Source organism: Podarcis bocagei (genome assembly GCF_964188305.1).
Source record: "Podarcis bocagei genome assembly, chromosome: 7".
Lineage (NCBI taxonomy): Eukaryota > Metazoa > Chordata > Lepidosauria > Squamata > Lacertidae > Podarcis > Podarcis bocagei.
The window spans coordinates 72331619-72356437 of NC_138132.1; the positions used below are offsets into that span (position 1 = coordinate 72331619).

Consider the following 24819-nt stretch of genomic DNA (forward strand, 5'->3'; position numbering starts at 1 on the left):
CGCGTCACACTGTTGGCTCATGTCAAGTTTGTGGTCAACCAAGACTCCTAGATCCTTTTCACATGTACTGCTCTCAAGCCAAGTGTCACCCATCTTGTATTTGTGCCTCTCATTTTTTTTGCCCAAGTGCAATACTTTACATTTCTCCCTGTTAAAATTCATCTTGTTTGTTTTTGCCCAGTTCTCTAATCTGTCAAGGTCGTTTTGAAGTGTGATCCTGTCCTCTGGGGTGTTAGCCACCCCTCCCAGTTTGGTGTCATCTGCAAATTTGATCAGGATGCCCTTGAGTCCATCATCCAAGTCGTTGATAAAGATGTTGAATAAGACCGGGCCCAAGACAGAACCCTGTGGCACCCCACTAGTCACTCTTCTCCAGGATGAAGAGGAACCATTGATGAGCACCCTTTGGGTTCGGTCAGTCAGCCAGTTACAAATCCACTGAGTGGTAGCATAGTCAAGACCGCATTTTACCAGCTTCTTTACAAGAATATCATGGGGCACCTTGTCAAATGCCTTGCTGAAATCAAGGTAGGCTACACCCACTGCGTTCCCTTCATCTACCAGGCTTGTAATTCTGTCAAAAAACGAGATCAGGTTAGTCTGACATGACTTATTTTTCAGAAATCCATGCTGACTATTGGTGATCACAGCATTCCTTTCTAGGTGCTCACAGACTGTTTGCTTAATGATCTGCTCCAGAATCTTCCCTGGTATTGATGTCAGACTGACTGGGCGGTAATTATTTGGGTCCTCTCTTTTCCCCTTTTTGAAAATAGGGACAACATTTGCCCTCCTCCAGTCTGCCGGGACTTCGCCTGTTCTCCAGGAATTCTCAAAGATGACTGCCAGTGGTTCTGAGATCACATCTGCCAGTTCTTTTAATACTCTTGGATGCAGTTCATCTGGCCCTGGAGACTTGAATACATCTAAACTAGCCAAATATTCTTGTACTATCTCCTTAGTTATTCTGGGCTGTGTTTCCTTTGCTGAATCATTTGCTCCAAATTCTTCAGGTTGGGCATTGTTTTCTTTATCGGAGAAGACTGAGGCAAAGAAGGAATTGAGGAGTTCAGCCCTTTCTGTGTCCCCTGTTTGCATTTCACCATCTTCTCCTCTGAGTGACCCAACTGTTTCTTTGTTCTTCCTTTTGCTACGAACATACCCATAAAAGCCTTTTTTGTTGCTTTTAACCTCTCTAGCAAGCCTGAGTTCATTCTGTGCTTTAGCTTTTCTGACTTTGTGTCTACACGTGCTGGCTATTTGTTTGAATTCCTCTTTGGTGGTTTCCCCCCTTTTCCATTTTTTATACACATCCTTTTTTAATCTTAATTCAGTTAAAAGTTCTTTAGATAGCCACCCTGGCTTCTTTAGGCACCTTCCATGTTTCCGTCTCATTGGTATTGCCTGACGTTGTGCTTTTACTATCTCCCTCTTAACAAACTCCCAGCCATCATGAACTCCCTTTCCTTTTAGTATTGCTGTCCATGGGATCTCACCCAGCACTTCCCTAAGTTTTATGAAGTCGGCTTTCTTAAAGTCAAGAAATTGAGTCCTAGTATGCTTGGCTGCTCCTTTCCGCTGTATAGTAAACTTCAGAAGAGCATGATCACTCGCGCCTAATGATCCTTCCACATGTACCCCACTAACCAGGTCATCAACATTGGTTAGGACCAGATCTAAAATGGCTGTTCCTCTTGTTGCTTCTCCCACTTTCTGGACAATGAAGTTGTCTGCAAGGCCAGTGAGGAATCTGTTTGACCTTATGCTCTTGGCTGAGTTTGACGTCCAACAAATATCCGGGTAACTGAAGTCCCCCATTACTACTATCTCCCTTCCTTTTGCATGCTTGGCCATCTGTTCCAGGAAGGCATCATCTATGTCCTCCGTTTGGCTTGGGGATCTATAGTAAACTCCCACAATGAGGTCTCTGTTATTCTTCTCTCCCTTAATCTTGACCCAAATGCTCTCACTTTGGCTTTGAGGTTCTAAATCTTGGATCTCTTCACAGGTATACACATCCCTGACATATAACGCCACTCCTCCTCCTTTCTTGTCTGGTCTGTTTCTCTGAAATAGATTGTATCCCCCCATTATTACATTCCAATCGTGGGACTTATCCCACCAGGTTTCAGTGATGCCTATTATGTCATATTTAGTTTGCTGTACCAAGAGCTCAAGCTCATCTTGTTTATTTCCCATGCTTTGCGCATTAGTGTACAGACATTGAAGTCCATTAATCATTCCCCCGTGTCTCTTATTTAAGGATTTTTTCCTCCCACCACTAGGTCCGCGTGCTGTTTGCTCCATTTGGTCTATGACATTTGGATGATCATCTTCATTAATTGATAGACTCCTACCTTCAGGAGCACTGTCTCCCTCCCCCACATTAGTCAGTTTAAAGCCCTCCTGATGAGGTTTCTGAGATTTTTGGCAAAAACATTTCTCCCAACCGTTGTGAGGTGCAGCCCATCACTTGCCAGAAGTCCATCTTCAAGAAACTGCAGTCCGTGATCTAAGAATCCAAACCGTTCCTGTTTACACCATTTGCGAAGCCAGCTGTTCACTTCCACTATTTTCCCCTCTCTCCCTGGGCCACGTCGTTCAACTGGGAGGACAGACGAGATGACAATTTGTGCATTTAGTTGCTTCAATTTCCTGCCGAGAGCCTCGTAGTCTCTTTTGATCTTCTGGAGGCTATTGCTTGCAGTGTCATTGGTTCCCACATGAACCAAGAGGAAGGGGTATTTGTCAGTGGGTTTTATGATTCCTTGCAGTCGTTCAGTTACATCTTGGATCTTAGCCCCGGGGAGACAGCACACTTCCCGAGACATCTTGTCAGGCCCACAGATCACTGCTTCTGTTCCCCTCAGTAGGGAATCCCCTATTACCACTACACGCCTCCTCTTGGGTTTGGTCGGGGTTCTTCCATGAGCTGTCCGTTCCAAGGTCGCCTGCACATTCCCTGAGGACTGACTTTGCTGCTCGTCTTCATATACCTGATCGACTGTAATGAGGGAGAGATCCTCAAATGGAGTCTGCTCTTCGTCTTCCATGCTAGGGGAGAGGACCTCAAAGCGATTGTGTATTTCTAAACAATCAGAGTGAACCCTGGGCCTCCTACTTCTTTGAGTCACGTTTCTCCATATATCTGGCTCCTGTGTTGGTGAACTATCCTCCTTCTCAGGGGAGTCCCCTGTCTCCTCCTTGGTGGGGACGGTGTGCTCTGTTGCTTCCAAGAAGAGCTCCAGCTCTCTAATTCTTTGGAGCGTAGCTACACGTTCCTCCAGTTGCTGGACTTTGTCTTTTAAAAGGGCAATCAACATGCAATTGCTGCAGGTAAAGCTGCCTGCAACCTTTGGCAAGATGGCAAACATTGCGCAGGAATCGCAGGCGACTGCAGCTGTTTCCTCCCCTTCCATCTTGAGATCGTGTCGTTGGGGGTGGCTACAGAGGTCCTCCATCATTAAAAGCTTGAAGTCAGGACAAATAACTTCCCCCACAAAAAAAACCTAGGTCTCCCCCAACAAACATTTGAGACTAGCTCCCCTAAATCTAAAAGATGGGTATAACTGCCGCTGCCCTGCAAACTCTGATAAGCTCCTCCCACAGCTAATCCCCTGCCTCAACAGAAACCCTGCCCCCTCTGACCTTTACACAGGGAAAACAGCTAATCAGCCACAAAGAAACACACACACACAAGAAAACCCTTTTTGCTCCTTCTTCAACTGCTGCCCTGCAAACTCTCTTCCTAATGTTTCGTCAGAATCTCCTTTCTTGTCATTTGAATTCATTGGTTTGGATCCTACTCTCTGGAGCAGTAGAAAACAAGCTTGCTCCATTATCTATGTGACGTCCTTTCAGATATTTGAAGATGGCTATCACATCGCCTCTCGGGCTAAACATACCCAACTCTTTCAACTGTTCCTCATAAGGCTTGGCTTCCAGAACCTTACTATATTGGTCACCCTGCTCTGCATACATTCCAGCTCACCAATATCCTTCTTAAACTGTCAATATCCTTCTTAAATTATTCAAATGTGTCTGCTTTAAATAGGACTAATGTTGGACATAACCCACAGTCTTCAAAGTACTTCCAAACCAATGTAGAATTGTGTGAGCCTGCAGGAAGCCATCTTCATTGCATAAAGAGTTTCCAGCATGGGGACCGGAATCCTAGCCAATCAGAATTAGCCCCTCATGCTCCCACAGGCTCCTTTTGCGATGAATGCCTGAAGAGACCTAACATGGGCAGGATTGCCACTAGTCTTTTCTGCTGCAACGTAGTGGGGACCCTTCTGAAAATAACAGGCGGATGAAGCCTGTGACCGTGGGACTCGGCGGGCACCTTTAGCGCCCCCCAACCCACTAAGGAACCCAGAAACGGGCTCCGAAGTGAAGAGGGGGAAGTGGCGCTGTGCTGTGAGTCGACTGCTTTTTCTGCGGAGCGAAACCGCACAGCCGTTGCCGGAGAGCGCTGCCTTTTTCCTGGGACAATTTGGCATTGAAAATAACTAACCGTGAGTACTGGAACGCTAAATACCTGGATTTTAAACAAGCATTGGCGAAATAAAAGGAACTTGGACCCTAAAATTTACCCTAATTTGGTACTGAAACGGAAAGGGTTAAACAGGAAGTCACCCTTCCGTTTTCTTGTAGTAACAACAAAGCAAAGACAACGTAAACTAGAGTCTTAAAAATCACTTTTAAAGGATCGTCTTTCATCATTCACAATTGTGGAACCCCCCTTCGGAAGCAGGAGAAGAAGGGGGATTTTTATTGAGTTGTTTAAACCTGCGGATTTAAAGTTAAAGTAATTTTCCACTGTCCTGACCCTGGAGCGGGGTGTCAGATTTGACGTTTGAAGCTCATTGACCAGAAATAAATGCTTTGACAGATAGTTAAAAGGAGGGAAACATTGTGATTCCATGGTTTCCTTTCGCTTTTTAAAAAAAGAACAAATATGGACAAAATATCTTAAAGAAGAAACTCTGTTGCTATTGTTTTCAAGGTAAAGAACAATCAGAAGTTTCTCCCCCTAGAGGGGAGTTATGAAACTGTAACTAAATCCTGGGAACTTGCTGCTGTTTACTGATTACAACTGTGGGAAAGAGTTTTGTGACCTTGCAGGACAATGCCTTCAGAAGCACTGTTGGGTGCTTTCTGTAATATAAGTGCCCTATTGGATCAGTTAAGTCAGAAGGTGGACTTTATGACAAAAGCTGCCAGTGCCTTTGATCAGGTAGTGGAAAATTATATGGAGCCCACTCAGGAACTAAAACAGGAGTGTGTCACGACAGAACAACAGAAAGAAGAGGACCCTGCTGAACCTGGGACGCCAGGGATGGAGGGACTCTCGGCCCAGCAGGAGAGTGAGCTTTTGGATTTGACAAATAAACTTGGAAAAAAACAGACTTGGAAAGATAAAGTTTGGGTTGAACTGGAAATGGGGGGTTGGATTGACCCCCCTATGCAGGGAGGTTTGGACTTTCCAAGTCTGGAAATGGGCCGCCAGAGGTTTGGAGCTGTTGGGACTCCCAATTTTGGAGGGAATCTGAAATATGTTTTAAAACACCACATGGAGCTTAGTCTGGACTATGAGAAAGGGGCTGATTTGCTGAAAAGGGTCAAAAACACTATTAAGCTGGAGTTCCCGCGAGTGAAAGGAAAATATGAAGAAGAGCTGCGGAAGGGACATGGTAGAGACTTGAAGGCCTCGGATATAAGGGCACCAGGTTAATGTGCCAGATTAAAAACAAAACAAAAAAGACTGACAACCCCGGGACCGGGGGGAGGGGACGCTGGAAGAAGATTGGATCGTTTTTATTTTATTGTACTTCTTTTTTGTATTATTAATTAATAGAAATGTTTTATGAATGTTGGGAAAATGTTGAAATGAAATTACTTGGCTCTTGTTAAAATGTTTAAAGAACTAGGCAAAAAGGTAATGGTTATGAGAAGTTGGTAAAAAAGATTTAAGTTTTAAGCTCTAAGGTTGTTTCTATAAGATAAAATGAGAACAGAGTAAGGTAACGTAATGATAAAATATTATGAATTATGGAAAGGATTTGCTGCGACAATTATTAATCAAGATACAAGAGATGGGAGGAGGAGGAGGTCATGGAAAGAAGGTAATGGAATTTGGAGAATTTGATAAGGATGGTTTTATCTTTTCTTTTCTTTTTCTCATGTTTCTGTCTTTTTTTTCTTTTTGTAATTTTGTCTTTTTTTGTGTGTATTTTTTTTTTAAAAAAATCTCTTGTTTCAATAAATATCATTATATATATAAAAAGGATTGCCGCTAGTAGTAGTAATGGCTATGACAAACTCTACATAACCCCACCCATTTTCATCCAACAATCTTGCTCAAGTTTCATAACATGGTGGCAACAGCTGGAGCATGACATAATCTTTATTAGGGCCAGGCAAAACCACAAAGTTATCAGCACCACGCTCTAACCAGCTGAGATACCCTTTGGTATGTGTAAAATAGAAATCACTTCCCGTTCCCTTAGTGTTTTGTAGATAATCAATCTAAAAACTGGAGAGATGAGAGAGCTAACCCCTTGAATAGGAAACCTTCCCCAAGTTCAGACTGATAGGTCCCAAGAGCTATTGTGCTAAGAGGTTTTACTTTCATTATTAAAAAACAAAAATGCTGAAAAGGCCACAGTTCTTTCTTGACATCTTTCTCCCTGGAAAAATCATCCATGAAAAACAGAGGTCGCTTCCTGCTGGAAGGAGCTGACTGGGAAAGACTTGTGTGCTCACCAGTCCCCTTCCCTTCTTGGAATGACCCACTGTGAAGATAAAAATCCTTCTGAGGCCCAACTTTTGTGTTTGCTGGTGATTCACACTATTTGAGAAGTGCCCTCCAACAGATAGCAAAGCTGGCAGGTGCATTATTTGCAGCAGTCCTTCCCAGAATTCACCTTCAGACCATGGATAAGAGCTTGACACAGTCAAACATCTGCCAGGCTTCTCTTGTGCAACCCTCCTGGTTCCCCTTCAAAACAAGCTTGCTCTTCTTACAATGTAAAAAAATCCTACAAAATGTCATGAAAATAATGTATAGATGGTATATTACACCAGTGAAGTTAGCAAAAATGTATAAAGTCAGTAATAAATGTTGGAAATGTAAGGAAAAAGAGGGAACATTTTATCACATGTGGTGGGAATGTAAAAAGGTGAAAGGCTTCTGGGAGATGATATATAATGAGTTGAAAAAAATGTTGAGATATACATTTATAAAGAAACCAGAAGCATTTCTCTTGGGTATTGTTGGAAACAATATAAATAGAAAGGAATGTAAGCTTTCTCTTGCCTTGCCGACGTGGGGATCCAGGGCACAGTCCTTCAATGGCTGCGCTCGTTTCTCTCTGATCGGGGACAGAGGGTGGCGCTTGGGGGGGAATTGTCATCGCGTCACTCCTTGGTGTGTGGAGTGCCTCAGGGTGCGATTCTCTCCCCGATGCTTTTTAACATCTTTATGCGCCCCCTCGCCCAGCTTGTCCGGAGTTTTGGGCTGGGTTGCCATCAGTATGCTGATGACACCCAACTCTATCTGTTGATGGATGGCCATCCTAACTCGGCCCCAGACACACTGACCAGATGTCTGGAAGCTGTGGCTGGATGGTTACGTGGGAGCCGGTTGAAGTTAAATCCTTCGAAGACAGAGGTCCTCTGGCTGGGGCGGGACGATATGGGATCGAGGGGGCAACTCCCATCTCTTGCGAGGGTGCAATTAGTGCCAGCACCGTCCGTTAAGAGTTTGGGTGTAATCTTCGATACCTCCCTCTCTATGGAGGCGCAGATTACAGCTATAACAAAGGCGGCATTTTTCCATCTCCGCCAAGCTAAGCAGTTGGCCCCTTATCTCTCTCGCCCTCACCTAGCCACTGTGATCCATGCGACGGTCACCTCCAGACTGGATTATTGTAACTCGCTCTACGTGGGGCTGCCCTTGAGACTGACCCAGAAACTCCAGCGGGTGCAGAATGCCGCGGCGAGACTCCTTATGGGGTCTTCGCTGCGAGATCACATTCATCCGGTACTATACCAGCTGCACTGGCTCCCGGTGGAGTACAGGATCAGGTTTAAGGTGCTGGTTTTAACCTTTAAAGCCCTATACGGCCTAGGACCCTCGTACCTACGGGACCGCCTCTCCTGGTATGCCCCACAGAGAAACCTACGGTCTGCAAATAATAACACCCTCAAGGTCCCAGGCCTCAGAGAGGTTAGGCTGGCCTCAACCAGAGCCAGGGCCTTCTCGGCTGCGGCTCCAACCTGGTGGAACGCTCTGTCACAAGAGACCAGGGCCCTGCGGGACCTGACATCTTTCCGCAGGGCCTGCAAGACAGAGTTGTTCCGCCAGGCCTTTGGTCAGGGCGCAGCCTGACTCCCTCCTCTGGCAACCTGCACAGAATTTTGTTTAATCGGTTGCCATCAATTTGATTTTAACTAATTTTTATAACGAAAATTTTTAGAATGTGTTATTATTTGATTGTTTATTTGATTGTTGTTAGCCGCCCTGAGCCCGGCTTGGCTGGGGAGGGCGGGATATAAATAAAATTTATTATTATTATTATTATTATTATTATTATTATTATTATATGCAGTAACAGCAGCAAGAATACTATTGGCCCAAAAATGGAAGCAAGAAGAATTACCAATGATGGAAGAATGGAGAATGAAATTAATAAACTATGCGGAACTTGACAAACTAACGGGAAGGATCCGAAACCGGCGGGACCAGAAGTTTACCGAGGACTGGAGTAAATTTACGGATTATTTGAAAAGTATTTGTGACGATCAGACAACGTTTGTAAGTTTGCAAGAAGCTCTGTGAGGAATAATATTAGAAATATTGCAAAAATGGAGAAGGAGACGTGATATGTTATGAATGCAAAGGCAATATTAAGTTAGGAAATGCGTAAGAAATGATTAAGACGGAGGATTATCAGAGGTGCTGATGGAAGTCCAATAAGAATGTATTTGTGATAAATTGTGTGGTATGTTTTATAATTTTGTATGTTGAAAACCAATAAAAAAAATTTTTTTTAAAAAAAACTTGCTCTTCTTACAATGTAAAAAATCCTACAAGGATTTTGAGACACAGCCACTTACTCTGCCTAGAAGCCAACTAATACTTCCCTGCTGTTAATCACACTGCATTGAAGAACAACATAGGAACCTAGAAAATTGCCTTATAGAAAGTCAGATCCACTGGTCCTTCTTGCTCAGCTCTGTGTCTAGACTGATCGGCAGTGGCTCTCCCAGATTTCAGACAGGGAGTCTCTCCCAACCCTACCTGGAGATCTGGGATCTTCTGCATGCAAAGTAGATGCTTTGCCCCCTTTTCTTTAAAATAATAAAAAAAGTGCAAGCAGGAGTTTCCTAGCCTACAGAGCTAGCAGTTGTCATTAATTCATTTTCTTTTGTTAATTAATACAGCAGGGTTATCAAAAGAAGTCAACCAAGACAGTTTACAGCAATGAAAATTGTTAGAAACAGAACCATTTAAAAAACAACCTCCTTGCAATTTAGGCATCTCTCGAGGGCAGAAGATTAGCAAATCCTCACGAGGGAAGGCTATGCTGAACTGGCTGCTACTAATTTAATTTGCAACATTGTTTTACAGCTTTCATCTTATGTAAGGTGGGCCATTTGATATGTCCCTTTTGCAAAGTGGGGGGGGGGACATCCAAAGCCAGCTGCTTTCATCCACTGCAGAAGCAGCCTGGACACAAGCTGCTCACACAACCACATCCCCTCCTTTGGGTGGGAGTGAATGTACATAAGGCCAACTCCCAATCCGCTCCTGCCATTACGGGGCTGGTTTTCTCCCTTCACCATCATCACAACGGCTGTTGTGTCCTTAGGGAGGCAGAGGCTCCTGTTCCCTCCACGATGAATCACATCTGATAAAACCTGAACTTCTCATTTGTCAGGTATTAGGTGCCTCATTTCCTCTCCTAGCTTTGCCTCTCTCATCTCTTGCATGCCAGAATTTGCCAAGTCTAAAAAGAAACAGAGCGATGATGACAAATTAAAATAAACCCATTTCTCCAATGTGCCCCGACATGTCAGGCATCCCCTTCCTTGGCACCGCAGAGGCTACGGAAGCCTGCACTGCAAGTGGAACTGCAAATCTCCTGCTTCCTCGAGAACCTTGGAGTACGGTATTAGGAAAAAAGAGAGGTTCTTCCAAGATAGCTCTGGGCTGCTGTGCCGGCACAATTCTGTTAGCAGAAGGGACTGAAGCTTAGTGGCAGGACCCATTCTTTCCACCCACAAGGTCCTAGAACCACCCCCAAGATTAGGAAATACTCCTGACTGAAACCCTGGGGATCCGCTGCTGCCGCTGCCGCTCAGTGTAAACAACACTGACTAGCTAGATAAGTGGTCTGACAGCCTCCTGTGTTTTCAGGAATTACCATTCATGTACAGTGGTACCTCTAGTTACGAACTTAATTCATTGCAGAGGTCCATTCTTAACCTGAAACTGTTCTTAACTAGAGGCGTGCTTTTGCTAATGGGGCCTCTTGCTGCCGCCGAGCTGACGGCACACGATTTCCATTCTCATCCTGGGGAAAAGTTCTCAACTCGAGCTAACTCTTCCAGGTTAGCAGAGTTTGTAACCTGAAGGGTTTGTTACTCGTGGTATCACTGTATTATATTAGCGCTGGCTGTATGGCATACTTCAGTATTACAAACAGGGCTGGGCCAGATTTCATCTTTTGGCGCAGTGGGTCCGTGCATCTGGCTATTAACCAGAAAGTTGGTGGTTCAAGTCCACCTGGGGATGGCTGTGGGCAGGGTTCCTGCATTGCAGTGGGTTAGGCTAGATGACCCTCAGGGTCCCTTCCAACTCTATGATTCACGTTTGGGATAAAAAATATTTCTGCCGGACACATATGCTGAAATCAAAAATTCCTTGCTATTTTTCATCTGTGTGCAGGAGCCAAGGAACACTGACTTTATTCCTTATGAAAATATGGGAGCTGTTTCCACACTGAAAAGCATGCTTGCATGAATTCCCTGAGGAATACAAGAGGCTGTCTTATACGGAACAGGATTGTTGGTTCATCTAGCTCAGTTTTGCCTTCATTCATGGGCAGAGACTTCCTAGGATATCAAACAGGGGTCTTTGTGAACTATTTCTCCAGATCCCATGGATCGAACCCGAGGTCTTTGGTTGGCAAAGTAGGAGATTTGCCACTGAGCTTCAAGCCTTCTCCTGGTAGATTGCTTTAAATCAGAAGACACTGCTCGTGGGAGGACGTCCGAAGAGCCAAACTCTTGTGGGTGCTCATAGCGTCGCAGAGCAATGTGACCAACAGATCCTGCTGAAAGAGGCTGGCTGTTCCTTGCCTGCCCCGTGGCCCACGTTTCATGGAATGTGCAAAGAGACTGCAACAACAAAAAAGTCTTTTATGTCTTCCCATTCACGGGGGCCTAGTTTATAATCCAATTCCTACACACTCCGCCTGCACCCCACTGGTTTCAAACAGACCATTGAAAAATATTTCCATATATCTGAAAAGGTGCTCATCCTTCCAAAATGACACATCTCTCACACACTGTGCAAATTTAAAACTTGGAGACAATCGGAATTAATGCGGGAAGCAGTGGAATTGCTTTTCTTAAACCTCATACTCAGTAGGGAAGCAGATTGTGGGAGACGTTAGGCTGTGTGTGAATATATATATATATATATATATATATATATATATATATATGAGCTCTAAAATGTATATGATCTTATTATCTCTTTCAAATCCCTTCCAAACCCAATTTACAACAGAGAGAGAGAGAGAGAGACGATGAGGGTAAGCTTTGCAAGATCACAAAAAACTTAATTGGAAGAGAACATTTAAAAGAAACTGCTAGAAACGACAGATAATATAATCATCTAGCTTTGACTGCATAACTCTGATCTAAGGCTTGCTTCCTTTCAGAAGCAAAAAAACTGAGATTTCTCAAGGAAAATTTGGCCTCTTTCCTTTGGAGGAAAAGAAACCTGAAGCTGATGTCCCTGAAGCGCAAGGAACGAACACTAGAATGGGATAGGGTAGGGAACGTGCTTTGATTTATCTATTATTGCATTTATATTGTTCCATTATTATTATTATTATTATTATTATTATTATTATTATTATTATTATTATTAATTAAATTTGAATACTGCCCTTCATCCAATGATCACAGGGCGGTTCACAACACAAAAATACAAAATGAGAACACAAAATGCATACTACATAATAAAGCAAAAACCAAAACAAATCAATAATCCCCACTCTCACAAACATGTTTTAAAAGCCATGGAATCAGGTAGGTAGCCGTGTTGGTCTGAAGCAGTCAAAATATATATTTTAAAAATTAAAAAATGCCCAGTAGCACCTTAGAGACCAACTAAGTTTGTTCTTGGTATGAGCTTTCGTGTGTGTACACACTTCTTCAGATACACTGAAACAGAAGTCACCAGACCCTTATATATATAGTGGGAAGGTGGGGTGGGGTTTTTCTCAGGAGGGTAGTAGGAGATGGGTGATTGACTCAATGGGTATGGTAAACCTGTTGATGACCGTTAATGACTGCAATTAGTCCTACAGGAAAAAGCAAAGGATAGTATGCAGATGATTAACGTAGCCATAGAATGTTAGTCAGCCCGATGCCTGGTTGAAGAGAAATGTTTTCACCCAGCACCTAAGGATATGTCCTATCTTTCCTCCAAGGAGCTCAAGCTGGTGTACACAATTCCCCCTCTTCCCACATTATCCTCATAAGAACCTGGTGAGGTAGGTTGGGCAGAGAGACCAAGGGTGATAAGTGAGCTTTCATGGCAGAGTCAGGAATTGAACCCCGGGTCCCAGCCCAACACTCAATCCACTACACGACACAGGCTATCTTAAGCCTGCTCCAGCCTTCCCAACCAGTTGCCCTCCAGGTATTGCTGGACTAGCAATTCCCATCATTTCTGACCACCACCCATCATGGATGGGCCTGCTGGCAAGTCAACCAGGTTGAGGAATTGTGGTCTACTCTCAACAGCAGCAGGAATTCTCCATAGCCCAGATGTCTAATTACCTACTTTTCAACAGTTTTCAAACTTTCAAATCAAATACTGTAACTGGGCTTGAATCCACGCATTATATACCAGAAGTAATCTGCACCAGCAGCTTAATCCTACGATTGGGCTAGCAAAGAATGCCAGGTTTAATCCCCAACATCTCTACAGTCATACCTTGGTTCTCAAATGCCTTGGTACTCATACGTTTTGGCTCCCAAACGCCGCAAACCCAGAAGTAAGTGTTCTGGTTTGCGAACGTTTTTCGGAAGCCGAACGTCTGACACAGCTTCTGCTTGAGTGCAGGAAGCTTCTGTAGCCAAACAGAAGCAGCGCCTTGGTTTTCGGGAGTCGAACAGACTCCTGGAATGGATTAAGTTTGAGAACCAAGGTACCACTGTAGTTACAAGGGTCAGGTACCAGGTGATGGTACTTGGAGAGTCTCTGCCATTCAGAGTAAACAGGACTACCCTAGACAGGCAAACAGACTAAGACCCTGGTATGAGGCAGCTTCCTACAAACATAATGTACAGTTCGTCACAGTATTCTGCAACAAATCATCTATGAAAAATGCTACTAAATATACAGTATTCCCCAGGGAACTATTTCTTAGCATTTTAAGTAATCTGCCAATCAATTTAGATCTGAGCATAAATTTAAAAGACAAAGAGGATCATTATTACAAAGGCTCTGCTAACAGGGAAAATTGGGTGAAATTCTTCTGAAAGGGAAGGCTCTGTTTAGTCCTCAGCAAACAGATTTAGCACACTAGCTGAATCAGCAAAGCAGGGCGCTTTTCCTAAGAATTGGCCCAGTTGTTTTTGTCAATACTCAGTGCCACATAACTTGTTTCCGTGCCTCTTGTTCCCGTGTCAATAATACAAAGTTTTGTTAGCTTTCTGACCCTTCTTCTAATCCTCCTTTTAGAAAGGGATTATTAGCACACTTACTGTCAGACTCCGAGTTCGCTTTTGTAAAAATAAATAAGCAGTGTGAACTTGTAGGATCACAGCCATTCAGCAAAGGAAGAGACCGATTTCCATTATGGAACATTTAAAGCAAAAGTGGGTTACACTGCTGTTGATGGCAGCCACAATGCACAGAGAGCAGAAACAAAAAACCCTGCTAAAATTATGGCTGCAACAATGATAGGGTAAGATAATGAGGGCAAAATAGCTTGCGGAAGGGAACATGAGTAGCGGTTGTATTAGCAATGGGCCATTTCTACAACACACACTTAAAACGGATTGAAGAGTCATCATTTGTCTCCCTGGGAACCCTGGGAACTATAGTTTCATAAAGGAAGCTTAGGATCTCACCAGACTGTTAGTCCCAGCAAACGTGCCCAGTGCTGGGGGGGGGGAGCTTCTGTCAGTTCAACTGGTATAAAACTGATACAAAATGTGCAGAGCTGCCCTCTTTGTGTCTTAAGAAGCCTACAAACCTTGCACCCTCTAAAAACAGCAGTTTCTGGACCCTGACCAAGACTTTTCATTCTACTTTAGAAGTTCTGGCATATGCCTGATTCCCTCCTGCAAAAATACTCTGGAGGTGCCCTGTGAGCCTTCTGAGTTCTGCATTCCTAGCAATGCGATGGTGTCTGTGTGTGCCTTTATGCGCATGCTCACATACCCTCCAACATTTCTCCGACGAAAACAGGGATGGCCTAAGGAAAAGCAGGATCAAATCAGAAACTGGAATGGCTTCAGTAAATCCGGGACTGTCCCTGGAAAATAGGGGCACTTGGAGGGCTTATGCTCAGAGGTTCTCATATTCCACAAATAAAGTACAGCACTAGCATAGGTGGCTGAGGCAAGCCTAGAAGCAGACCAGAGTTGAAATAGAGGGGAAATGTCCTTTCTTTTTCGCTGTGTTAACTTGCATGAAATGATCACCCCAGAATTGAACCAGCATGAGTTGCAATATTACATCTGACAACCCAGCGCCGTTCTCTGCAACAAAATCATGGCTTGCCACCCTCCCTCTCCCCTTCCAAGCATGGCAAACTTTCATAAACGGCTCCGCAACGCACATTCAATTTCTTCCCATTCCACAGAACGCCAAGATTAAGCCCAAGGCCAGAAACCTGATGCTGCGCTCCCAGCACCAAAGGCTGTGCTTACTTGCTTCCCCCCCCTCCTTTCTTTTTTAAAGGCAATGCTTAGCTGCATCCTTTAGTAATCTGTTTCCATGGTGACTGTTAGCTTCAAAGGGAAGTATTGTCATTGTTTAAAGAAATGGAGAAGGGCAGTCTAAAGCAAGGAAAGGGGCAGTATGTTAATAGGGCTCACTTACCCACTTGCTCTCAGACACACACACACACAAAACTGGTCTATTGGTTTTCCTGCTTGGGAGCAAGGCAGAGCTCATCACAAACTCTAAATTCCCATTTCCTCCTCCTCTTCTTTTTGCAAAAAAATTATAAACGGCTTTTCAGCAGAACTTCAATATCTCTTGGGTTAGGTGTTCAGGAGCCAATGGCCTATGAATTTGTTCATATAGAGAGAGTGGCCATTTGCCATGAATCACTGCCAATTAGAGAAACATCTTTGACATGTGCCTCATCAGGGTTGCCTGAACTAACCAAAGTACAGCCTTGGTCCTCAAGTTGCAGCTCCATATTTTTCATCACTTAGAAATGTATATCCCCCATTCCTCTTCATGAAAAAAGCAAACTCAAAGGCAGCTTACAAGATAAAAATTCATATTATTGTTATTTATTCATGAATCTTTTCCCACGAAGCATCCGGAATTGATTTGCAGTGTAGTAAAAACATACACAGAACAATTGTGTATGTAACAAAAAAAGCTTAAACATTTGCATTAATAAAAACAGAATGTGTATATGTCTCTCTGTGTGCGTACAATTTAACCCAATTGTGTGTGTCTGTGTGTAATAAATTCACACCCAATGCAGATATCAAGTGGCCTAAACATCTCCACTTAGAGGGTTTGCTGAAAGAGGAATATATTCTGCCCCACCTGGGCTCCAGCTAGATAGACCATTAGCTCTGACCCCCAACTGACTTTTCTGTGGATCTTTATGAGAATAAAGGTTCCCTATTCCAAACTAAGCAGACGTGGTGAAAGTACTATGAAAATCCAACTCATACTCCTGGCCACAGGAATCCACAGCTGCCTGCTACACTTTGCAAGGAAGGAAGCTAATGGATAAATCTCTCAACAAGAACAAGTTTCATTATTTGCTAACTGACTTACCGGTACTTTTTCAAGGCCAGGCGGATCTGAACAGGGGGGAAAGCAAAATCCCATGCCACCACCTGAAGGCTTTCAGCAACTAAAAATCTCGTTTGAAAGAAAGAAAATATCCTGAAGTTTATTTATTGTTGATGTTTTCCCAGGATTCCACCTCCCCACCGCAGCAAGATAAATTTGCCAGCTTCCAAAAATGAAGCCAAAACAAAACACACCACCGCTTCTCTGTTACCCAAAGTGTTGGTGCTAGAAGCATCCCTTTTAGCATGGAACATATTCACACACAGCCAAAATGAGAAAACCTGGGGATAAAACTAACTGATCAAGTTGGACATGTCACACTACAGTTGACTTAACTGCTCAAACTACTCCATCAACACCTCCAATAGACAGACAGACAGACAGACAGACAGACATAGTAAAGTCGCACGTACCTTGGTTTTGGAACAGCTTAGTTCCCAAACGTTTTGGCTCCCAAATGTCACAAAACCAGAAGTGACTGTTCTGGTTTGCGAACTATTTTTGGAAGCCAAATGTCTGATGGGGCTTCTGCAGCTTCTGATTGGCTGCAGGAGCTTCCTGCAGCCAATCAGAAGCAACGCTTTGGTTTCTGAATGTTTTATAATAATAATAATAATAATTTATTATTTATACCCCGCCCATCTGGCTGGGTTTCCCCAGCCACTCTGGGCGGCTTCCAAAAGAATATTAAAATACAATGATACATCAAACATTAAAAGCTTCCCTAAACAGGGCTGCCTTCAGATGTCTTCTAAAAGTCTGGTAGTTGTTGTTCTCTTTGACATCTGGTGGGAGGGCGTTCCACAGGGAGGGCGCCACTACTGAGAAGGCCCTCTGCCTGGTTCCCTGTAACTTGGCTTCTCGTAGTGAGGGAACCGCCAGAAGGCCCTCGGTGCTGGACCTCAGTGTCCGGGTAGAACGATGGAGGTGGAGACGCTCCTTCAGGTATACTGGACCGAAGCCGTTTAGGGCTTTAAAGGTCAGCACCAACACTTTGAATTGTGCTCGGAAACGTACTGGGAGCCAATGTAGGTCTTTCAAGACCGGTGTTATATGGTCTCGGCGGCCGTTCCCAGTCACCAGTCTGGCTGCTGCATTCTGGATTAGTTGTAGTTTCCGGGTCACCTTCAAAGGTAGCCCCACGTAGAGCGCATTGCAGTAGTCCAAGCGGGAGATAACCAGAGCATGCACCACTCTGGCAAGGCAGTCCGCGGGCAGATAGGGTCTCAGCCTACGTACCAGATGGAGCTGGTACACAGCTGCCCTGGACACGGATTTAACCTGTGCCTCCATGGACAGCTGTGAGTCCAAAATGACTCCCAGGCTGCGCACCTGGTCCTTCAGGGGCACGGTTACCCCATTCAGGACCAGGGAATCCCCCACACCTGCCCGCCTCCTGTCCCCCAGAAACAGTACTTCTGTCTTGTCAGGATTCAATCTCAATCTGTTTGCCGCCATCCATCCTCCAACCGCCTCCAGACACTCACACAGGACCGTCACCGCCTTCACTGGTTCTGATTTGAAAGAGAGGTAGAGCTGGGTATCATCCGCATACTGATGAACACCCAGCCCAAACCCCCTGATGATCTCTCCCAGCGGCTGCATGTAGATGTTGAAAAGCATGGGGGAGAGGACAGAACCCTGAGGCACCCCACAAGTGAGAGCCCAGGGGTCTGAACACTCATCCCCCACCACCACTTTCTGAACACGGCCCAGGAGGAAGGAGCGGAACCACTGTATGACAGTGCCCCCAGCTCCCAGCCCCTCAAGACGGTCCAGAAGGATGTTATGGTCGATGGTATCAAACGCCGCTGAGAGATCCAGCAGAACTAGGAAACAGCTCTCACCTTTGTCCCTAGCCCGCCGGAGATCATCAACCAGTGCGACCAAGTCGAATGGACTTCCGGAATAGATTCCGTTTGATTTCCAAGGTACGACTGTGTGTATATATATATATATATATAGAGAGAGAGAGAGAGAGAGAGAGAACATTTGCACAGAATATGAACTCAGAACTAAGCTATATGTTCAGAAATGCAATTTCAAATAGCATTACATTGGAGTGCTGGAAGGCTGCATGGTTGAACATGGATGAAAATCTGCCCACAGAAAGGTAGCATGCCAGGAAGCTGGGTTATGGATCAGAGGTGCTGAGATTGCTAGATTTGCTGGTGAAAAAACATACAACTTTAAGTGTACAATTTCCCTTTTCCAAAAAAAGTACTTATGCAGCATGTTCCGCATTTTTTAGAACCATGGTGTCCAGATCAACATATTCACCATTTCATCTTAACATAGTTAAGAGGGAGAGAAACAGCATTTTAAATCAGATCCTCTACATTTCTCAGACTTACAGGCTTTGACAAGGCTAATGAACGCTGCTGTTTCCGGCTAAATTTCTCTATCCAAAGGATATCAGGTAGAGGACTCCATGGGGATAGGAACCCAATAAACCAAGGAGTAGTCTTGGTACAGATCTACAGGACAGAAGAACACATCCAGCTTCTAATCTGAAAAGGCAATTAGATCCAGCCATAGAGTCTGAACACCAGAAATGAACTGGGCACAAATCTTGTCATGAAACTAAGAATAAGATTACAATCCTGTACCCTCTTATGTGGGAGGAAGCTCACCTGAACACCATGTGGTTTACTTCAGAGCAGATATAGTTAGGACTGCACTAAATGGTTATTAAATTCTAAGGCAAGCGGCTTGAAATTCACATTTTTGTGTCAGCCTATTGCAAACATCTGGAGAAGTGTGTGTGTGTGTGTGTGTGTGTGTGTGTGTGTGTGTCTACATACAGAGCCAAGCAAAAACAGATTTCTTGGGTAGCAATAGGAGCATAGTACAGCACTGTGGACATAAATATTGTATCCGCTCTAATAAAAGATGCCTCAGTCAGTCGCTATGAAAGGTGGAGTCGGGCAGAATGTAGCTCAGGAGGAAAGGGTGGGTGCATGAATACCCTATAGTGTTGGTAGCAAGCTTGAAGTCCACTCACATATAGGCCAAAACAGTTTATATAGTCAACCCCCTGAAGAGATATGCTCCCATTCTTATGCACTCTGTAAGAAAAAGTCTCTAAACTACTACCTACTAGTCTGGAAACACAAGACAAATCATAGCCTCCATGCATTAATCAAGCAAGCAAAAGAACAAAAAAACAGACAAACACCTGTGGGTTGTATCCAACTCAGTCCTACACAGAGTGAATGTAATGAGTCTCATTTAGCCTCAGCCATTATTGGGTTTGCCAAGAGCTGGATGAGCACTGGATACAACTCTATATAAGAACACGCTCTATAGAGAGAGATCATTCCTTCTGTTTCGGGGTGAGTTGCACAATCCAAAACTGTACCAACCATGTACAAGAGGGAGATACCAGCAAGGTTGCGGGAACCTTAGAGATGCAGAAGCACCCAAAAACAAACAAACCCCCAAAGCAGCTCACACAGGACTAAGTACACTCAGACAGAAAACCAACAGGGAGAGAGAATGGAATGGGACATAATGGAAGAGCATTCCATGTTGCAGCCTTTTCTTGCAGTTCCCACTTGTTTCTTTTTACACTCTGCTTTTCAGGCCCTAGATTGCCATCCCAAAGGCAGCTTAACATAATGAATACATGTCTGATAAGAAGTATAGTCCAAAAATAAGTAAAATTGCAATCAAAACCAAGTGCAAGATGGAATCAGTGAAAACACTCCCAATCTGCTAAAGGGGGGTGGGGTTAAAATTATTCTGTGCCCACAGCAAAAAGAAGTCATAACAGCTCATCTAAAACTCAAAAGGGACCCTCCACATGCCACTCCACTTCACTGGTTGTTCTGTGATCATTCTCCAATGTTACCAAAATTACTGCTGTTCAGAGGACCACTTTTGCACTACAGCACAACAAAAGAACAAGGAAAAAAAACTTGGAATGCTTACAAGATTTCTGAAGCAAGTTGTAGGACATGCACAAACTGGGAACAAAGCAGCATGTCCACCTTGAAACTTTTGCAGGTGCAAACAGTATTGAAAGCAAGATCACATATGACCACCTCAATACTATCAATGAGCACAAATCGCCCATAAAAAGGATGTCTGGAGAGGTCTTTCCACAATCTGGGCATCTAATCTGAGAAGGTCCAATCTCACATCAGTCAGCTGCAGCTTGTGAGGCAAAAGGACATGGAGTTAAGGCCTTGGTTCTCCAGCTGTTATTGGACTACAACTACCCATCATCCCTAGCTAGCAGGACCAGTGGTCAGTGATGGTGGGAACTGTAGTCCAAAAACAGACAAAGTTCCACGTGTGGAAAAATGAATCTTCTGTGCTATTTCATACCTTGTGCTATAGAGCACCAAGAAAGAAAATTAAAGCCAAATGCAACATTGTTCTTCCACTTGCCCCCCAAGCTTATGGAATCTCTTCTGGAAACAAAGTACCATGGAACCTCTTGTGCAACAGCAGAACGAAATGTTTCTCTTCCAGCTCCAAAAGCAAGAACGAAACAAAACCACAGTGTATAATGCAACAGCTTTACAATTATGTCCACAGAAGACGATAGCCCAAATGTAGTTAAAATTATTACCAGCACCATCCCTCCATCAGCCCTCAGAACACTAACACAAGTCATTTGTGGCACTTCGACAACCTGAACATGGCGGGAGGCCACCCAATCTACACATAAATAAGTCCTGGAGGCAGTCTTTGCTTCTCCACAGACAAATGGTAGTTTATAGGCATACAACAGAAAGCTCTGTTTGACTTACCTACTGTGATGACATTTGTGGAAAGGAAATGCTGGCAGTTTATGCTTCCTGACAAGGAATCTTCTGGTTGCCCCAAATCAGCCAGCATGGCTTCCAGAGTTGCCAGAAGCAAAGCAGAAGACCTCGTCTTTCTCAACCCGTTCAAGATGTAAGTGTATGCAGTTGTCAGGAGACACCACCAGGAAACTTCAGGTATATGAAAATCAGTTCTAGCAGTAACATAATCCACTGCAATTGATTTTAGAAAGCTATTTCGTGCCCATTGGTCCAATTAAGTCCAGTATTGTCTGTTCTGGTATTTCCTGACCCTGTATCAGAAAGACTTCTAATTGAAGATATCAGAGAGGGAACCTGGGATTTTCTGCACACTGAGCAATTGGTTCTCCTGAAGCTAAGTGAAAGGCGGTCTCCCAACAGCTGGATAAAAGCTTCCTTCAAAATATCAGCAGCCCAGGATTCAACAAGCCCAGTGACTTTCGTCAGTGCTATTCTCTGGCACGATCTTCCTCTTAGGAGGGCGAAAACTCACGAGTGGGCAGTAACAAAAGGTCACATTGTCGTTGTCTTCCAAACCAGGGGCCTTTGAGTACTGTGTGTGTTCACTGGGTATTTAAATGCAAAGGATTCTTCTTCTTTTTCCCCTTTCCCCTGGGTCAAGTTGCACACCTGTGAACAAAACAAAAATGCATCAGTATTGCTCATTTGGGCATTTCATAAATATGTTCTTTATCTTTTAAAAAAATATATATGATGGCTACCTTTTTATTATCTACACTACACTTCTTTTGCCTGTTCTGTCTCTGTGGGAGAGCCTTTATTATGCGGTGAAAAGGATAGCAGCTTCTTAAATAGAACTCTCAACAGTCACAGAGTTCTCCGGAAGAATCAGGGCTATAGAAGTGATGTTGTAGCAAAAAGGTGGTCTCCTGAGGGGTGACCTATTTCGGTTTATCTCAGGGACCTTTTCTTTAATTCTCAACTCTTCTTACAATCTCTAGTCCCTTTCAGTTGTGGAGAGACCGGAGAGAAAGTATGCAGGCAAGAGTCTTCCCAGTTGCCCATCAAGAAGCAAGCCTCCTCTCCCTTTCCAAAGTTCTAGCCCAGGTTTGACTCCAGGTGTAAACTGGCACCTTAATCTCTCACAATCCCCCCTGCCCCAATATAGTATTAATTTATTTAAATACAGTGGTACCTCAGGTTAAGAACTTAATTCGTTCTGGAGGTCCGTTCTTAACCTGAAACTGTTCTTAACCTGAAGATCACTTTAGCTAATGGGGCCTCCCACTGCCGCCATTTCTGTTCTCATCCTGAAGCAAAGTTCTTAACCTGAGGTACTGTAACCTGAGGCAGAGTCTGTAACCTGAAACGTCTGTAACCTGAAGCGTCTGTAAGCGTCTGTAACCCAAGGTACCACTGTATTAGTATTCTGCCCTGCTAACTCATTCACATTGCCGCTGCCAAGCAATTTCTGTTCTCATCCTGAAGCAAAGTTCTTAACCCGAGGTACTATTTCTGGGTTAGCAGAGTCTGTAACCTGAAGCATCTGTAACCCGAGGTACCACTGTATTAGTATCCTGCCCTGCTAACTCATTCACATTGCTGTGAGCGCAAATTTCAAAGGATAGCTGTTTTTCAGTTTGCATATTGTTTCAGGACATGTGCATGGGTGGGTTCGCCGTTAAAATGCGGGCTGGATTGAATTTCTTCCCTTCCCCCCAGTCCCTATTCTGTACCCACACATCTTGCCTGTATCTCCAGGTGTGCATCTGCCTACCTAGGATGCCACAGAAGGAGGCAGGGATGGGGAAGGGCAAATCCCAAGGGATTTGTCAGCACAGTCAACTGTTTGCTTAAGGGTTTGTTCTCAAGCAGGAGATTCCATCAGAATGAAGTATTGCAGTTCAAGCGCCCATCCCAAACAGCTGTGTTTTCCAAACAGGGGGTTGGAGCCAAGTTGGAACAATGGCAGTTCTCTGAGCACCAGGGGTGGGTGGAGAGAGATCATTATACCAACTCCCAATTCTTGCCATCCCCAGAAAAAATAAAAGCTTCTTATTTGGTCTCCAAGAAAAAGCAAATGCTGCATTTTGAAACATCACACGGGGCCCAGGGATAGGGAGGAGTTGTAGGCAGCTGCTGCAGGGGAGATAAGGGGGCTTATAACAACAATAAGGGGGCTTATTATTTGTACCCTGCCCATCTGGGTGGCTTGCCCCAGCCACTCTGGCCAGCTTCCAACAAATAAGTCAAGGGGACAGCTAAGCTTCAGAACTGGGACAGGGTGGGAGGAGAGAGAGATAAAAAGAGTGTGTTGACTTGAACTCACCACTTGGGAATTCCCCCACCCCAAAAATGCAAAATGTTTACGAACAAGCGACAACAGAATTACAAAGTCAAGTGAAAGGAGTAGCAGAAGGATTTGACAAGAGAATGCAGGAATGTGGTTCTGTCAAGAGGGGAGCTCTCTTCCTCCTCAGCTCCGCTTTCAAACACCCAGCTGAGCACTAGGAGAAGCCTCTCTAGCCCAGCTGCCTCCAGCCCTTAAATAAATAATTTAAAAATCAACTGATTGATTGATTGATTTTATCCCGCCCTTCTTCCCTCTTGGCTGAGGCTTGCTTCCTGCTTCCTTCCCAAATCCTTCATAGCTGCTATATCCCACAAGAAGGGGAGCACATCTCCGTCACCTCCTAAGATGGTTGGAGCTCCTCCTGTCTTGGTATCTGTTACCTTGTTGATAGGGTAGTGAGCTCCTGCCCGCATCACCTAGGAACAGGGGAAGCTGAGCATTTGTCTATCTAGCACTGACTGGCAACAACTCCCCAGGATTTCTGAAAGGGAGTCACTCCCAGCCCTACTCGAAGATATCAGGAACTGAACCTTTTGTATGAAAAGCTCTATACACTTCCCTACCTCTCCTTAATGCCATTGTTTTTCACCCCCTAAAAATGACACACCTTACCAAACCATGTTCAAAACACAGCCTCCCATCTTGACCCCCGCAACAGTGCCTGGGGGAAAAGGAATGAGGTCTTTGTGTCCCAACCTACAAAGATGTAGAGGCATATCTAATTACCCAACAGCCCAACAGACAATCGCTCTTTCATCAGTGGAAAGAAAATGTTAGGAGACTTGTGTGTAAAGATGCCCATTTTGTGTTTCAACATTTGCCGTATCAAGGCTAGTAGGGGCTTGGAGCGGCTCCGGCTTATCTTCTCATTGTAAATTAGCAATGCATAGCATGTACAGAAGCAGCGGGGGAAGGAAGGGAAACCACATGGCACATGCAAGTTATGAGATGAAGAAGCATATCAGATCAAAACCAAACACAACATACTTTGAAAGCCAATCAGAAGCTGCGAAAGCCGCGCCGGACATTCGGCTTCCAAAAATAGTTTGCAAACCGGGACACACACTTCCGGGTTTGGAGCGTTTGGAAACCAAAACGTTCGAGAACTAAGTTGTTCGAAAACCAAGGTACGACTGTACTACAAAAAATGATGTGATGACCACCAACTTTTAGGCACCTTTGAAAGGGTGTTTAGACCAATTCATGGAAGAAGAAAAAGAAAAGGTTATCAATGGCAACATTGCACCAGGCCAGGTGTGTAATCAGTTCAGCCTTTTAAAAGCTGAACCTTAAATAGTTTAAGATACTTCCCAAACCACTGCTCTAAGGGTCAGATCAATAGAGCTATTCTTAAGAAGAGAAGCCCCTCTAGATGCCTTTATGTTTCTGGATATGTTTGTGAGGCT

General features: G+C 44.2%; 1 protein-coding gene across 2 annotated transcripts in view; it reads right to left on the minus strand.

The window, feature by feature from the left end:
• PLCH2 (phospholipase C eta 2) overlaps positions 1 to 24819 on the minus strand; it is a 326994-nt gene that overhangs the window by 289869 nt on the left and 12306 nt on the right. For both annotated transcript variants that reach the window (XM_081201387.1, XM_081201388.1), the window contains exon 2: positions 21064 to 21729. In XM_081201387.1, the coding sequence (XP_081057513.1) occupies positions 21064 to 21151 (88 nt within the window). In that variant the 5' untranslated portion in view covers positions 21152 to 21729. The remainder of the gene's footprint in view (positions 1 to 21063; positions 21730 to 24819) is intronic.